The sequence below is a fragment of the Cydia amplana genome, chromosome 23, assembly GCF_948474715.1.
Source record: "Cydia amplana chromosome 23, ilCydAmpl1.1, whole genome shotgun sequence".
Classification (NCBI taxonomy): Eukaryota; Metazoa; Arthropoda; class Insecta; order Lepidoptera; family Tortricidae; genus Cydia; species Cydia amplana.
In genome coordinates this window covers 659,640-678,657 of record NC_086091.1, presented here as the reverse complement: position 1 = coordinate 678,657, position 19,018 = coordinate 659,640, and the positions used below count along the sequence as shown (strand labels likewise).

General features: G+C 41.4%; 1 protein-coding gene across 1 annotated transcript in view; it reads left to right on the top strand.

The window, feature by feature from the left end:
- The window catches only part of LOC134658864 (dynamin-like 120 kDa protein, mitochondrial), a 64,883-nt gene extending 45,947 nt beyond the window's left edge, over nucleotides 1–18,936 (top strand). The window contains exons 17-22 of the mRNA XM_063514534.1: nucleotides 404–545; nucleotides 5,095–5,308; nucleotides 8,320–8,401; nucleotides 14,470–14,604; nucleotides 17,942–18,011; nucleotides 18,770–18,936. Coding sequence (XP_063370604.1) covers nucleotides 404–545; nucleotides 5,095–5,308; nucleotides 8,320–8,401; nucleotides 14,470–14,604; nucleotides 17,942–18,011; nucleotides 18,770–18,834 — 708 coding nt within the window. The 3' untranslated portion in view covers nucleotides 18,835–18,936. The remainder of the gene's footprint in view (nucleotides 1–403; nucleotides 546–5,094; nucleotides 5,309–8,319; nucleotides 8,402–14,469; nucleotides 14,605–17,941; nucleotides 18,012–18,769) is intronic.
- The last annotated feature ends 82 nt before the right edge of the window (nucleotides 18,937–19,018 follow it).

The following is a 19,018-nucleotide window of genomic DNA, read 5'->3' as shown; positions in this document are numbered from 1 at the left end:
ATATCTAATGGTCTACAACCTTCGCGTAACACCGGCTTTGATATACCTAATAATAGCAAAGAGAATGGATAGTATAGAGGGGTCCTGTCATAGTAAATTTTGTAGTCACAGTAAATTTACTGCCATCTATTACTGGCCCATATGCTTGTTTGCCATCGACATGGTATAAAAAGAGAAGTGTCAGTTAACGGGTTCCCTGTCAGTCACTGGTGCCACTACGTACAGATTTTCAGATTCACTAGCTCTTTCGGTCCTGAAAAATGTGTCCCAACTCCCAAGGTTTTTATTTCTATTCCATTACCATTTTTATAAATTTTGTATGGCTCTAACGAAAAAACAAAGGAAAAAATAATGTTTCTTTTTAAGTTTTGGTAGTTTTGTGTAAACATCGTTTTGGTTACAGGTACTCCGAGTTCTCCAACTGAACGCCCTTCAGGACCGTTGCGTGGGCTCCCGAGGCGACTGGGACAACGCCGTCGCTCTCATGGAACAGGCCCTGAGGGACCAGCTGCAGGCTACAGATAAACAACTCACCACACTCACAGGTATCATCATCATCAACTGAACGCCCTGCGGGACCGCTGCGTGGGCTCCCGAGGCGACTGGGACAACGCCGTCGCTCTCATGGAACAGGCCCTGAGGGACCAGCTGCAGGCTACAGATAAACAACTCACCACACTCACAGGTATCATCATCATCAACTGAACGCCCTGCGGGACCGCTGCGTGGGCTCCCGAGGCGACTGGGACAACGCCGTCGCTCTCATGGAACAGGCCCTGAGGGACCAGCTGCAGGCTACAGATAAACAACTCACCACACTCACAGGTATCATCATCATCAACTGAACGCCCTGCGGGACCGCTGCGTGGGCTCCCGAGGCGACTGGGACAACGCCGTCGCTCTCATGGAACAGGCCCTGAGGGACCAGCTGCAGGCTACAGATAAACAACTCACCACACTCACAGGTATCATCATCATCAACTGAACGCCCTGCGGGACCGCTGCGTGGGCTCCCGAGGCGACTGGGACAACGCCGTCGCTCTCATGGAACAGGCCCTGAGGGACCAGCTGCAGGCTACAGATAAACAACTCACCACACTCACAGGTATCATCATCATCAACTGAACGCCCTGCGGGACCGCTGCGTGGGCTCCCGAGGCGACTGGGACAACGCCGTCGCTCTCATGGAACAGGCCCTGAGGGACCAGCTGCAGGCTACAGATAAACAACTCACCACACTCACAGGTATCATCATCATCAACTGAACGCCCTGCGGGACCGCTGCGTGGGCTCCCGAGGCGACTGGGACAACGCCGTCGCTCTCATGGAACAGGCCCTGAGGGACCAGCTGCAGGCTACAGATAAACAACTCACCACACTCACAGGTATCATCATCATCAACTGAACGCCCTGCGGGACCGCTGCGTGGGCTCCCGAGGCGACTGGGACAACGCCGTCGCTCTCATGGAACAGGCCCTGAGGGACCAGCTGCAGGCTACAGATAAACAACTCACCACACTCACAGGTATCATCATCATCAACTGAACGCCCTGCGGGACCGCTGCGTGGGCTCCCGAGGCGACTGGGACAACGCCGTCGCTCTCATGGAACAGGCCCTGAGGGACCAGCTGCAGGCTACAGATAAACAACTCACCACACTCACAGGTATCATCATCATCAACTGAACGCCCTGCGGGACCGCTGCGTGGGCTCCCGAGGCGACTGGGACAACGCCGTCGCTCTCATGGAACAGGCCCTGAGGGACCAGCTGCAGGCTACAGATAAACAACTCACCACACTCACAGGTATCATCATCATCAACTGAACGCCCTGCGGGACCGCTGCGTGGGCTCCCGAGGCGACTGGGACAACGCCGTCGCTCTCATGGAACAGGCCCTGAGGGACCAGCTGCAGGCTACAGATAAACAACTCACCACACTCACAGGTATCATCATCATCAACTGAACGCCCTGCGGGACCGCTGCGTGGGCTCCCGAGGCGACTGGGACAACGCCGTCGCTCTCATGGAACAGGCCCTGAGGGACCAGCTGCAGGCTACAGATAAACAACTCACCACACTCACAGGTATCATCATCATCAACTGAACGCCCTGCGGGACCGCTGCGTGGGCTCCCGAGGCGACTGGGACAACGCCGTCGCTCTCATGGAACAGGCCCTGAGGGACCAGCTGCAGGCTACAGATAAACAACTCACCACACTCACAGGTATCATCATCATCAACTGAACGCCCTGCGGGACCGCTGCGTGGGCTCCCGAGGCGACTGGGACAACGCCGTCGCTCTCATGGAACAGGCCCTGAGGGACCAGCTGCAGGCTACAGATAAACAACTCACCACACTCACAGGTATCATCATCATCAACTGAACGCCCTGCGGGACCGCTGCGTGGGCTCCCGAGGCGACTGGGACAACGCCGTCGCTCTCATGGAACAGGCCCTGAGGGACCAGCTGCAGGCTACAGATAAACAACTCACCACACTCACAGGTATCATCATCATCAACTGAACGCCCTGCGGGACCGCTGCGTGGGCTCCCGAGGCGACTGGGACAACGCCGTCGCTCTCATGGAACAGGCCCTGAGGGACCAGCTGCAGGCTACAGATAAACAACTCACCACACTCACAGGTATCATCATCATCAACTGAACGCCCTGCGGGACCGGTGCGTGGGCTCCCGAGGCGACTGGGACAACGCCGTCGCTCTCATGGAACAGGCCCTGAGGGACCAGCTGCAGGCTACAGATAAACAACTCACCACACTCACAGGTATCATCATCATCAACTGAACGCCCTGCGGGACCGCTGCGTGGGCTCCCGAGGCGACTGGGACAACGCCGTCGCTCTCATGGAACAGGCCCTGAGGGACCAGCTGCAGGCTACAGATAAACAACTCACCACACTCACAGGTATCATCATCATCAACTGAACGCCCTGCGGGACCGCTGCGTGGGCTCCCGAGGCGACTGGGACAACGCCGTCGCTCTCATGGAACAGGCCCTGAGGGACCAGCTGCAGGCTACAGATAAACAACTCACCACACTCACAGGTATCATCATCATCAACTGAACGCCCTGCGGGACCGCTGCGTGGGCTCCCGAGGCGACTGGGACAACGCCGTCGCTCTCATGGAACAGGCCCTGAGGGACCAGCTGCAGGCTACAGATAAACAACTCACCACACTCACAGGTATCATCATCATCAACTGAACGCCCTGCGGGACCGCTGCGTGGGCTCCCGAGGCGACTGGGACAACGCCGTCGCTCTCATGGAACAGGCCCTGAGGGACCAGCTGCAGGCTACAGATAAACAACTCACCACACTCACAGGTATCATCATCATCAACTGAACGCCCTGCGGGACCGCTGCGTGGGCTCCCGAGGCGACTGGGACAACGCCGTCGCTCTCATGGAACAGGCCCTGAGGGACCAGCTGCAGGCTACAGATAAACAACTCACCACACTCACAGGTATCATCATCATCAACTGAACGCCCTGCGGGACCGCTGCGTGGGCTCCCGAGGCGACTGGGACAACGCCGTCGCTCTCATGGAACAGGCCCTGAGGGACCAGCTGCAGGCTACAGATAAACAACTCACCACACTCACAGGTATCATCATCATCAACTGAACGCCCTGCGGGACCGCTGCGTGGGCTCCCGAGGCGACTGGGACAACGCCGTCGCTCTCATGGAACAGGCCCTGAGGGACCAGCTGCAGGCTACAGATAAACAACTCACCACACTCACAGGTATCATCATCATCAACTGAACGCCCTGCGGGACCGCTGCGTGGGCTCCCGAGGCGACTGGGACAACGCCGTCGCTCTCATGGAACAGGCCCTGAGGGACCAGCTGCAGGCTACAGATAAACAACTCACCACACTCACAGGTATCATCATCATCAACTGAACGCCCTGCGGGACCGCTGCGTGGGCTCCCGAGGCGACTGGGACAACGCCGTCGCTCTCATGGAACAGGCCCTGAGGGACCAGCTGCAGGCTACAGATAAACAACTCACCACACTCACAGGTATCATCATCATCAACTGAACGCCCTGCAGGATAAATAATAGTACATACTATCGTACAGAAAGGACACTTCTTACAAAACCGAAGTCTGACATCGATTCAGGGACGAATCATGCTATCCCTTAATGTATGTCACTATCCCTTTCGGCTATTTAGGGTTATCAAAATTCAAGTCATTATCTTATCTGTGGTTGTGCAATTTTTGCATGCAAAAGGACGTCAAGTGCCAACCCTAATAATTGCTCGGAGCAATGCTGAGCCGAATGGAGCCGAGTTTACCCGAAAGGAGGAGTGTCCCCCACTGCTTGTACTACTATAATATGGCAATTAGCCACTTTCAGTGTTTAACGGTAGCACTCTGATTTACCGTAACATATAAACGCATATTGCTTGTGTCAGCGCAACCTAACATGTATATTTAGGCAGGCATTTAGAGAATATACGTTCTTATTCTATTACACTTAGGCCGACTTGCACCATTCCACTAACCCGGGGTTAACCAGTTAAACCTCGAGTAACCATAGTCACCAGTACAATCTGACACTGTGTTAACGGTTTAACCGCTTAACCCCGGGTTAGTGGGATGGTGCAAGTGGCGCTTAAAGTGTTTCAATACATACTCCCACCACCTGCTCAAAACGATATAACAAGCCTCATCTTGTTATTTGACTACCCTTTGTTCGGATCTATATCTGAATCCCTAAAGTCTTTTCTCCTATCTTTGCATTCCCTAATATTGTTTGTCATAATGATCAGTTGTCCTAACACTAAAAACCCTAATTTTGGTTTCCCTAATTATTGATCGCTTATCCTAATGTTATTAAGCATATTTTCTGTTTTGCGAGGGTCGCAGTTCTAACCCTAACCTAACCCACTTTTGTGGCAGCAAGTTCTAAAACCTAACCATTTTCCAGAACCTTACATTATGGAAAATAATCGTTATGACAATTGATCGTTAGGGCATGTGCCCATTATGACAAACCAGTTAGGGCAAGTGACTTTAGGACAAACGTTGTTAGGGATTCAGAATGACATCCCCTTTTTTCTCAGGTCCCGGTTTCAAAGACCGCTGGCTGTACTGGCAGAGTAGTAGCGACGAGCAGAACCGCCGCGCAGAGGTCCGAGCCGAACTAGAACGGCTCGGGTCGGCGCGACCTACTCTAGCGTACGACGAACTAGTCGCCGTGAGGGACAACCTGAGGAGACGGGGCGTCGAGGTTGACAACGACTATATTAGAGAAACCTGGAGACCTGTGTATCTCAAGTAAGTAGAATGTGTAAAGTCTATTTTTTTATTCGGTAGACTGAAATGACAGTTAATAGTATGAAACCAACAGCACAGTAGCAGTATTGATACCAGCCTAATGAAAATCAATCCCAAAAAAAAAAAAAAATAAATAAATAAATAAATATATATATATATATATATATATATATATATATATATATATATGTCGGCGACGGATGGTCCCGATGGCGGTGGGCGCGTGGGGGTAGTACCTAGATGTATTACTTCACAGCCAAAATAGTAGGTATGCTACCTACGCATGAAATAAACATTCGGACTCATTAACCATACTAGTGCCTACTATTATTTGAGTACTAAATAATAAAAATAACTAAACGATCTTACGATGGAATCGGAATTCAATAAAAATAAAAAGATCACATGAAATCGTTCAAATCTTTATTTAAGTCAAATTAAACCGGTTCCAACCCTACACCTCTGACCCGAGAAGATTTAACCCGGCAACAAACTCGGCGGGACACATCTTTTCAAAACAACACATAGTTTCTTTATTTTACAAAAGTAAGCTTCTAATGGCACATAAGAAATCAAAATAACACTTGGAATAAAACACTTAGCTAAACGGTTAAACAACGTGAGAATCTATAAGCTTTCAGAATAATCCTTCAGGTGTAAGCCTTCAGGAACGTAGCGAATTAGGCACGAGCTTGGCTAACGTCCGATCTCTAGCGCGGTCCGATCAAGAAGACTGAAGCCAGTTCCAGCGGCGGAGCCAACCGCTCCCGCCTCCAATTCAAGTTGGTAAACCTGCCTGACCAGTCTACCAACATAACGACAAAAATGTCTGCTCGTGCCTACCTTCACTCAAGATACACATCTTGACGTTCCAAAGCCTTCTACCTGTCATTTTAGTTCAATAATACGCCAATAGATGGTGGCGTTACTCACTACGCAGCTTCATTATTTCGTTACAAGCAAATAATACATAGTCAAACATTGCTAATCGACTTTTACAGGCGTCTAACTATGAACTGTAATGCTGCAATACGTCTTTCTGGTGTCTCGCTCCGACATATATATATATATATATATATATATATATATATATGAATAGTTAATAGTATGAACATGAAATGACATTTCATGTTCATACTATTAACTGTCATTTCAGTCTACCGAATAAAAAAATAGACTTTAGAAATACTTTTAACATCGGTCATCATTACTTTCATCACAGGGCGGACACGCCATACATTAAAAATCATTTGCGTTTATATGTGTGCGCGGCGCGTCTGTACACGTGTCATTCTGTATGTGTGATAGTCGCTTTACTGAGAGTACGTCAGAAGTCCGGCAGATTTGTGTCGCGGGGCGAGGTAATGCGAGTCGGGGCGGGGCGGTGCGTGGCCGTTCTGTATGATAATACTATTACTTATTCTGTGCTTTCATACTATTTATGTGAAAATGTCCTTAGCGCAATTAAGATCGCGTTATAGCGCCATCTACTGTCAAAATTTGAACCTAAATCAAATGCCCGTTAAAGTCGTCTAGTTCTACTATATTATTGTGTGGTAGTTTATAATATGTAGTTAAGTAATGTTAACTCTCTTAGTGTGAAAAAGATAGCATAGTGTATTAAGGTCGCGTAGAACTAGAACGGCTCGGGTCGGCGCGACCTACTCTAGCGTACCTGAGGAGACGGGGCGTAGAGGTTGACAACGACTATATTAGAGAAACTTGGAGACCTGTGTATCTCAAGTAAGTATGTATAAATAATACTCATCTAGATATAGGACAATTTGTGTGCCCTGACAGGGTGTCATGAAAGCTTCCTGTATAACTGTAATAACATCCTATGTACATGACTATACAAATAAACATCTTATCTTATCTAATAAAATACAACCGCAAAATTTCTGAAAACACACATAGTAGCTCACCTTACACGATTTACGAGAAAGTAGCGTTATTAGAGAAACTTGGAGACCTGTTTACTTGAAGTAAGTTGAAGGTAGGGAATGGCGCCATCATAGCTTGCCCCTTTTTCTATGAGATTTGGCTTAAAGGGCTGGCATCCAGGGCATTAAAAAAACAAAAAAAAACGGTTTGCACTCCGGGAGTGCCGGCAGAAGTAAATACTCAATGACATTGTAACAGTTTTTCTATCAGGTCACGTGTCCGTCTTACGCGAGTTTAACATTTTTTTCCCCACCTCAAAAAGTGCCAGCGCCGCTAAAGAAGTTTTCACTTCAAAAAATGTGCACAATTCTAACATCAAACATCAAACATCAACATTTATTCAGCAAATAGGCCACAAGGGTACTTTTACACGTCAACATGGAATTTACATACAGCAAAAAAAAAACACATATACAATTATAAAATACAACTTTCTAAGCCGCAAATATAAAATCAAACTAAAATATTACACAGAGATGTATAAAGTCTCTAAATGTCGAATTACAAAAAAAAAAACGCTATAACAATAGTATTGAAAAAAAAGAACACAAAGATACAAAACTATAATCTAAAATTATTTAGCGATGTAAATGTCTCTAAGTGTCATCATAACTAAAAGATTACAAATATATAGTAGTTAATCAAATTATCCTTAGAGATGTATAGGGTCTCCAAGAGTCAAAATCCTGTATACCTAATTAAAACATTCATTAAGTAAGAAAATGACAATAAAAATAAAATAGCATACGAGAACTGAACAGGGAACAGGGCAAGCTATGATGGCGCCATCTGCTAAATACTTCGACCGGCCAACCCCGTTGGGTAATTCTACGACTAATATGACAAAAAAAAAATCCCTCGCCCGCCTATATCCTCCTAAGTTGCATTTCCTTTGTTTCGTTAAATTTTCAAACAAATAATAATCAACTCTATTCCCTGCACTATAGGTTCATTTCAGTGGCAACTTTTGGGTTTTACATTTGTATGGCTGGGCCTTAGGAGGATACCACACTCGGCAGGCAAATCCCTGTTTCCTGGCCTGTGTCACAATGTACCATTTGTTCCAGGAATTTCCTTCAACGCGCGCAGACGAGAGCTAGAGATTGCAAGAAGAGCTTCTACCTGTACAGTCAACAGAACGGCAATGGCGTAAGTTTACTTTTTTTATCTGAAAAACTAAATTTAATTTTTTTGGAAAAACAAAACCATTTTCATTAAATATGCGCGAAGTTTTATCATTATGTCTTTGATAATACAAGGCAATAATAGATCTTTTAGGTTATTCATTTTTATTTTTGAATCACTTGCATTTTTTCAATACTTCATGATTCATGGCGCAGGGGTTGCTACTGAACTTGCTAGCCTCTTACTGCTAAACGACCTCGCTTACTCTCGGCCGTCTACTTCACACTTTGCAAACTAAAGCTTATTTTCTAGCATTTGATGTGCTATATTATCAATAGCAATCAATTGTTGCATCCAATTCTTTTTTTTTTGTGTTGCTAGATGTACTTATATTACGTTTGTATTGCCCACATATCTAAAAATCGCTTGTCATTTCATGCCCATCTCATTTTAGCTGCAAAGGACTAACGGAGTAAGTATACATATGCATGACTTATATCGACCGGGATATGAACCGTGATTATCTTTTACGTCACCCGCTACGCGAGGCGAAAATCTCACTTCCTGGCCAAGGCAATAAGACGTAAAACTTTAGACAAACCACGGGCGGTAATTCGTAAAGCCCCAGATCGCATATTTATGGCCCCCACCTTCGGTTCGGGCCACAAACATTTGCGATCTGGAGCATTCACGAATTTACCTCCCTAGGTTAGTATGTAAAGCTGGCCATACACACTAGGGTATGCCTGCACAGTTTTACCTGTACAGTTAAACTGCACAGGTAAACCCTAGCCGGGTGGAGCACATACACGGCAGCGGTAAACCTGCACAAACTCTCAGTTGTGTAGCCATGGCACCGTCGTCAGCTGTGCTTGATGTTGACGCAGCACTATATTAACGTTATTATTTTTAATTATAAAACGCAAGAAAGACAAAAAATTACGACTTCGGGGTCCCATAATATAAGTTGTTCAATATGAGTATGACCTACATTATCCACACCTTAGAGTATGGTCAGACATATGGTACCAGACGTATGGTACCAGGAAGACGGAACTTCTATTAGAGTGTAAAAAAAAATGTCTAGAGTAGAGTGTTTTGAAATTTGTGGGGTTAGGGATTTGGAAACTAATATGTATATGTATATGTTGCTGTTACCAAAATGACAAAAAATTTGACATTTTTATGGAAAAGTTAGAACAGCTACTACAGTACTTCCTTGACAAAAAATGTATTATCTGCGGAGACTTTAACGTAAATATGTTAAAAGATGATAAGAGGAAAAATATGTTCATTAAACTTTTGCGATCATATAACTTTAGGCATCTTGTTCACAATAAAGTGACGTTTAAGCGCAATGAATCTGAATCGTGCATAGACAATATCCTGACAAATTTGCCTGAAGAGTGTGTGTCATGGACTTTAGTGGATCATAATGGTCTGTCAGATGGGCATGCAGGTATAGAAACTGGCTTTGTAGTTAATAATAATAAGCACGTTAACAACAAGGAAAAAGCCATTTTTGTACATCGTAGAGTTTTTAACAAAAAGAATCAGGAACTTTACAAAGATTACATTAAAAAAGAAAATTTGGATATTTTAGGCATTAATGGGTTCCTTAAAACATTTACTGCTATATTTCAAAAAAGTTTTAAAAAGGTAAAGAAAAAAATTAATTTACATAAAACTAACAAAATTAAGTGGATAACAAAGGGAATCAAGGTAGCAAGCAAAATGAAACGTGTGCTATTATCAGTAGATAATGTTCACAATGATCAAAGTTTAATTAGCTATAGCAAAGTGTATATTAAGATATTCAAAAGGGTTCTCAAGACTGCAAGGAAGTTAACAGTACAAAAACAAATTATACAGGCAAATAACTCTGCTAAAAGCATCTGGGAAGTAGTAAACAAACGTACAAATAAGAATAGAGTCCATAGTAATAACAAACTTTTACTTAAAATAGACCAATTAGTAGTAAGCAATGGTGCGGATATAGCCGATATTTTTTCCAACAATTTTGATTCCGCAAATTTTCAAGTAACTGGTGACCCTGCCCTAGCTTTTTCCTTACTAGAGTCGAATTCCAAAAGAGTACAAAATAATATGGTAATAAGGCGTACTTCATCATTTGAAATTAAGTCAATTGTCAAAGCCATGAAAAATAAAACTTCTAGTGGTTATGACGATATACCTATAACCGTCATCAAAGATAATATTGATCAGTTAGCTCAACCACTTTCATGTTTTTATAATAATTGTATTGACCAGGGTATTTTTCCCGAGCAGCTGAAAATTGCTAAAATTATTCCTTTATATAAGAAAGGTTCGCGAACGGATCCTAAAAATTATAGACCTATTTCCTTATTACCGACTTTATCCAAAATTTTTGAAAAGATAATAAAAAAAAGACTTACGGCACACTTATTCAATAATAATATTATTAATTTAAGGCAATTTGCCTATCAAAAAGGTATTGGTACTTCTGAGGCCATAGATACCTTAATAGGGGATATTATCATATTACTGATAACTTAAATGAAAAGTTAAGGGTGGCTGGTGTGTTTCTTGATTTGAAATCTGCATTTGACACTATTGACCATGACATCTTATTGAATAAACTAGAGTTTTATGGCACCAGGGGAAATGAATTAAAATGGTGCATGTCGTATTTACGGAACCGAAAACAGTTTGTAGAAGTTAGGGAGGTTCAGGAAAGTTCTATTGAGGTCACACATAGGTCAAAATACGTCAACATAACAAGAGGCGTTCCTCAGGGATCTGTGTTGGGACCCATATTTTTTGTTTTATATTTAAACGATTTTATTTCATATCTTAGTAAAGAAATTCCAGGATTAAAATTGGTAATTTTTGCTGACGACACGAGTGCAGTCTTGTCGAGCCCAACTATTGCTGATCTAAACGTCAAGGTCAATTTAGCGCTAACAGCATGTCAAACATGGTTACGGGCAAATAGTTTGATATTAAACAGCTCAAAGACTTATGCTATGCTATTTAAAACTACAGCTAGAAATAAGGATACTCTAAGTGTTCATATCAATGGCAACCTCATTCAACCCGTGGATAGCACAAAAATATTGGGTATTAACTTAGATGCACTATTAAACTGGAAGGATGAATTAAACAGTATTGAGAACTCAATTCGTTCTGCTTGTTATGCTATTCGCAGCCTTAGGGATGAGTTGATTGTTGAACAACTTAGGATGGTGTACTTTGCTCTTGTAGAATCCAAACTCCGCTACAGTATAAAACTTTGGGGCAACAGCTACAGATACAACATAAATCGCGCTTTCGTGGCCCAAAAAGATGCAATACGTGCTATCACTAGGCTTCCTCCATGGGGAAGTTGTAGAGAACACTTCAAGAGTCTAAAAATACTTACTGTACCCAGCCTCTACATACTAGTTCTTTTAACGGATGTTATCAAGCATCGCAATCGTTATAAAACGGAATCCGAAATGGTGTTGCGGGAAGCCTCTAGGACTAAGAATTTGACTCCAAAATTAGCTCCGAGACTGGAGGTTGTAGAACACAGCGCCAGAGTTCAAGCGGTCAGATTGTTTAACAAGATGCCTACAGATTTTAAAGTTTTAAAATGCGCCGCAACTTTTAGAGATAAGTTAAAAGTATATTTGTTAGAAAAATGCTGTTATGACATTAGTGATTTTTAATGTAACACTTATTATTTATTGTTGCTGACATAAACTTAAGTATATAATTGATTATTATTTATTTATTTTCTTACTTTATGATGAATTTGCTGTGGTTGTTTGTTGAAACGCTTAATGTCATAATAGAATTTATTTATTGAATAATCATGTATGTTTTGCATGCTTTTCTGTTTTGTCCACTAGGCTAATCATAACTGTATATATATTGAATATTCAAACACGATGTAAATTGTTCTTGAATAAATAAACTGAACTGAACTGAACTGAACCAAATCACCATGTATACTTCAAGTCTAAAAAAATAATACAAGAATAAAAAGCGGCCAAGTGCGAGTCGGACTCGCCCATGAAGGGTTCCGTATTTAGGCGATTTATGACGTATAAAAAAAAACTACTTACTAGATCTCATTCAAACCAATTTTCGGTGGAAGTTTACATGGTAATGTACATCATATATTTTTTTAGTTTTATCATTCTCTTATTTTAGAAGTTACAGGGGGGGGGACACACATTTTACCACTTTGGAAGTGTCTCCCGCGCAAACTATTCAGTTTAGAAAAAAATGATATTAGAAACCTCAATATCATTTTTGAAGACCTATCCATAGATACCCCACACGTATGGGTTTGATGAAAAAAAATTTTTTGAGTTTCAGTTCGAAGTATGGGGAACCCCAAAAATTTATCGTTTTTTTTTTTTTTTTTTGTGTGAAAATCTTAATGCGGTTCACAGAATACATCTACTTACCAAGTTTCAACAGTATAGTTCTTATAGTTTCGGAGAAAAGTGGCTGTGACATACGGACGGACAGACAGACGGACAGACAGACAGACATGACGAATCTATAAGGGTTCCGTTTTTTGCCTTTTGGCTACGGAACCCTAAAAACATGTTTTATCATCAGGGGAATTAGGCAGGGCTCTGATTTATAAAGTTAATTTAACTCAACTAGCGTTTTATTCCGCTTACGCACACGCTCAGTTTTAATTGTACAGTTCAAGAGCACACAGGTAATAAATATCTATTTTCATATACGCGCAGGTCAACTGTGCAGTCGTAGAAAACTGCACAGTCGAATGCCACACACGCTCCTTTTTACCTGCGCAGTTGAACTGTACAGGTAAAACTGCGCAGGCGTACCCTAGTGTGTATGGCCAGCTTAATGTACTATTGTATTGTTCTTTTGTTTTGCATTGCTCGAAAACAATACAAAAGGTAATCACGGTTCATATCCCGGTCGATATAAGTCTAATGAAACTAACCGTGAATCATTCCAAACTGTTAATTATATTCATGTCATTATATAAACTATTTGTGCGCTTATATCTTGCCTAATATTTCAGCTATCAAATTTTTAGCACCAATACTGATAGTTCCGCTACTTGACTTTAGAGGTAGACCACGAAAATAATAGTCGTTTTGGTAACAAAACTGATGTATGGAGTGAGCACTCTATATGTTCTTAATTCTCTTTGCTACTATTTGTTAAAGGACTGTCTCATTTCAAACATAGAGATAATCATACTATCTTTGTCTTACACTAGTACTAGCACCCAAAAGAAAAGGATTAGTATAGTTTTTTTTGTTCTTATTTACTGACAATTTGAAGTGGCTAGTGGCCTAGCGGTAAGAGCGTGCGACTTGCAATCCGGAGATCGCGGGTTCAAACTCCGGCTCGTACCAATGAGTTTTTCGGAACTTATGTACGAAATATTATTTGATATTTACCAGTCGCTTTTCGGTGAAGGAAAACATCGTGAGGAAACCGGACTAATCCCAATACGGGCCTAGTTTACCCTCTGGGTCGGAAGGTCAGATGGAAGTCGCTTTCGTAAAAACTAGTGCCCACGCCAATCCCTGGGATTAGTTGCCAAGCGGACCCCAGGCTCCCATGAGCCGTGGCAAAATGCCGGGACAACGCGAGGAAGATGATTTACTGACAATTTGGTTTGACAAACTACTTAGGTCATACTGAAAATTCCTGGACTGGCCACTTAGAAAAAAATAGTTTTTCTCATATATCAGAATCCAGAAACTTTCAGTATCATCTTCCTCGCGTTGTCCCGGCATTTTGCCACGGCTCATGGGAGCCTGGGGTCCGCTTGGCAACTAATCCCAGTAATTGGCGTGGGCACTAGTTTTTACGAAAGCGACTGCCATCTGACCTTCCAACCCAGAGGGTAAACTAGGCCCGTATCGGGATTAGTCCGGTTCCCTCACGATGTTTTCCTTCACCGAAAAGCGACTGGTAAATATCAAATGATATTTCGTACATAAGTTCCGAAAAACTCATTGGTACGAGCCGGGGTTCGAACCCGCGACCTCCGGATTGCAAGTCGCACGCTCTTACCGCTAGGCCACCAGCGCAGAAACTTTCAGCATGACCCACGTATATTGCAGAAGGAATGTTGCGAAGTGGTGATGTTCTGGCGCGTGCAACAAACTCTGCGCACCACCGCCAACGCGCTGCGACAACAACTAGGCAACCGAGAGGCGGCGCGGCTCGACCGAGAACTGAGAGAAGTGCTCGACGAGGTCAGTTCCATCGGATTCAACTCGTCTAGATTAGATATATTTATTTCTTAAAGAAAAAGACACAGTATTTTACACAACAGGATAAAACAAAGGCTTTGACTATAAGATCGTCAACGTAACCACAGAACATTATTAAAGAGGTTAGAATGGCTATCGCGCGCAGTTAGTATCGGAACCGGTGTCGCCGCTCGTTCCTCTCCACATTTACTAACACTCGCGCAACGGTAGTAAAAACTTGTGTGCGTGGTGAATGGATACGCCTTCTTTAGACAGATTTGATGTCTGGCTTCTTAATCTGAAGGTTATTGTGACGCAAAAGGCATGTTTACTTCGTTTTCGGTCAGCGCGGGCGAGTAGCGTGCGAGCGTTTGCTCAAAACCGGCGGCGACACGTACCCTGCTCGCATCGCCATTCTAACTTGTTCTGTGAACGTAACATTAAAAACAGAAAGAAAAAAAGAAAGAAGATACTTGGCAGCGAAAGTGTGGAAACGCCACAATAAATCATACTAATATTTACACACTTGTGGTTCGTTTTTTTAGCATTAGAAAAAAGGTAAGCTATCTTGACGTGTCTTTTTATTGAAAAACACTTTTGAAAAATAAGTCACGGCAAATATGTAACAATTATGAATCATATACGATTACTAGCTGTTGCCCGCGACTTCGTACGCGTGGATTTGTATATTGGTGGTTATATATTCTATATTAGCTTAGAACATTATGCAGAAAACGATAGCAGTAGGGACTGCAGTTAATCATTTGTTAATTATTATACACAACCTGGCTACGAAGTTTCAAGCCCCTAACTGAATAAAATTGTTCTCTATATAATCCCTCTCAACCCCCAGCATATTTTCAAGTCCACTATTTAGTAAAACCTACTACCTAACTACCTATTTACGAAGTTTGAAGTTCCTAGCTTTAAATAACATTTGAACTCTCTACCAACTTTCAACCCCTTCTTAAACCTTTTAGGGGATGAATTTTTAAAAAAGCTGAAATTACTTATTATGTATTATAATAATATGCCTTTTTTATACAACGATTAAAGCCCCGCACTCAAAAAAATGTTTGACCTCCATACAAATTTTCAACCCCTTTTTTACCAACTTGAGGGAAGAATTTTCAAAAATGCCGAAATTACTTTTCTTGTATTCTAATAATATGTCTTTATACAAAGATTCAAGTCCCGCACACAAAAATGTTTGATCTCCATACAAACTTTCAACCCCTATTTAAACCTTTTAAGGGATGAATTTTTAAAAACTCTAAAATCACTTTTCTTGTATTCTTATAATATGCCCTTATACGAAGATTCAAATCCCGCACTCAATAAAATATTTGATGTGCATACAAACTTTCAACCCCTTTTTCACCACCTTGGGGGATGAATTTTCAAAAACGCTGAAATCACTTTTCTTGTATTCTAATAATATGCCTTTATACAAAGATTCAAGTCCCGCACTCAAAAAAAATGTTTGATCTCCATAAAAACTTTCAACCCCTATTTAACCCTTTCAAGGGATGAATTTTTAAAAACGCTGAAATTACTTTTCTTGTATTCTTATATTATGCCCTTGTACAAAGATTCAAGTCCCGCACTCAAAAAAATATTTGATGTGCATACAAACTTTCAACCCCTTTTTCACCACCTTGAGGGATGAATTTTCCAAAACGCTGAAATTAGTTTTCTTCTCTTTTATTATAATACCTTTTTACGAAGTTTCAAGTTCCTAGCTTAAAATAAAATTTGTACCCTGTACAAACTTTCAACCCCTTTTTAAACCTGTTAGGGGATGAATTTTACAAAACGCTGAAATTACTTGTATTATCTTCTAATAATATCCCCAAATACAAAGATTCCAGTCCCGCGCTCGAAAAAATGTTTGATATCCATACAAACTTTCAACCCTTTTTTCACCACCTTAGGGGATGAATTTTCAAAAACGCTGAAATTAGTTTTTTTGTATTTTAATAATATATCTTTTTACGAACTTTCAAGTACCTAGCTTAAAATAAAATTTGAACCACATACAAACTTTCAACCTCTTTTTAACCCTGTTAGGGGATGAATTTTACAAAAGGCTGAAATTACTTTTCTTGTCTTTTAATAATATCCCCAAATACAAAGATTCAAGTCCCGCGCTAGAAAAAATGTTTGATATCCATACAAACTTTCAACCCTTTTTTCATCATCTTAGGGGATGAATTTTCAAAAACGCTGAAATTAGTTTTCTTGTATTTAAATTTAATATCTATATGCAAAGTTTCAAGTTCCTAGCTTAAAATTAAATTTGCACCCCAAGACGAACTTTCATCCCCTTTTTAACCCCCTTAGGGGTTGAATTTCCAAAAACGTCGCAATTACTTTATTTTGTAATCGGCTATTATGCCTTTCTAAGAAGTTTCAAAGCATTTGTAATAGATTCAATCTTTCAACCCCTTTTTAACCCTGTTAGGGGATGAATTTTCAAAAACGCTGAAATTACTTTTCTTGACTTATAATAATATCCCCACATACAAAGTTTCAAGTCCCACACTCACAAAAATATTTGATCTCCATACAAACTTTCAACCCCTTTTTCACCACCTTAGGGGATGAATTTTCAAAAACGCTGAAATTAGTTTTCTTGTTTTTTAATATAATACATTTTTACAAAGTTTTAAATTCCTAGCTTAAAATAAAACTTGTACCCCATACAACCTTTCATCCCCTTTTTAACCCCCTTAGGGGTTGAATTTTTCAAAATCGCTTCTTATCTCTTGTACACTTTATAAATGCAACCTAGTGTGCAAATTTCAACTTTCTAGCTTTTGTAGTTTCGGCTCTGCGTTGATGAATCAGTCAGTCAGTCAGTCAGTCAGTCAGTCAGTCAGGACACTTGCATTTATATATATAGATTTACATTATTTTGCTTTCATAAGTAATACTTACTGATTTTTTAAAAGCGTGTTTCAATTAAAAGACGCCAAGATCGCGTAGTCTTTTTCTAATGCTGAAAAAAAACGAACTATAGGGCTGCACCATTAACTAACCTGGGGTTAACCGGTTAAACTTGGAGTTATCGTGGTTACCAGTACAATTTGACAATGGGTTAACGGTTTAACCGGTTAACCCCGGGTTATTGGCATGGTGCAAGTGGGTCTAAGTCGCTTGTGCTTGCCTAGTCGGTAATAAATTCGTTTAAACGTAGGTATCTTAAAAATATACTATTTTCTACGTGAGAAATTCCACAAACGGAGCGACAGCTGACGTTTAAATAGCTTTATGAATTTTATGATCCATTTCCATTTTCAGATAAATAATTTAAATATTATGTATGTTTCTTTCACAGATGGCAGCAGACCCTGAACTCAAGAAGAAACTACTCTCCGGCAGAAGAGTAGAGTTAGCAGAAGAATTAAGTAAGTAAATTTATATACAGGATGCTTCCTGTAACAGGAGTAATAAATTAAACTGTAGGCTGTACTCCTCAAACTGACCAACATTTGTTCAGCAACTTTTGAAAATAACTCATGTTTTGATTTTTAGTACACTTTAAAGTTTATTCTAAAACGCAATGTATTGCAAGTTTTGTTATGTATAAAGCGTGACAAGCAACGTCAAACACGCTGATGTCAGCGTACATTGTAGGCAATATTTATTTTGTATGAAAAAGAAGAAGTCTAAAGGATTCATAATTTTTAAAAGTTGCTGAACAAATGTTGGTCAGTTTGAGGAGTACAGCCTTTAGTTTAATTTATTGCTCCTGTTACAGGAAGCACCCTGTATATGGATGATTCAACTTTTTAATATCACCCGCCATGGTTACGGGTAGTGGTCCAGACGAAAAACAAATTAAAATTCTGATTTTATGGTATTAAAAACCAAACATTTATCTGTCCCTAATAACACTGCAATGTTCTGTCGCCAAAGGCAGCACTAGCACAAACCGTAAACCATAGAGTAACTTATACCATGCCTTAAACAGTTTTTTGACAAGTTTTCACAGATTATTTGTTACGAATAAATACGGCTTTGATGCATCAAGGCGGTACAGTTTCTGCTAGTGGCGCCCCCTACACAGAGTTTTGCGTAATATTCCCTATTGTAACACTGATTTACTATATCTCTCAACAGATTTTTGAAATAAAATATTTAACTTATAATATTTTCTTTTCAGAACGAGTCCGACAAGTCCAAGAAAGACTAGAGGAGTTCATAGAGGCTCTGAACAAGGAGAAATAGATGTAATATAATGTACATTGTAGTTAACCAGGGCTGCGTTTAGTAGGCACAGACACATGTAATAATAGACGTGCAAACTCGAAAATTGTTCAGTCGAAGTACAGTTGTAGTGCACAATTATTTTCCATCGTATTTTCACGGAAACGTACGAACCTGTCTTGCTGTTTCAGTCAGTCTCGGTACA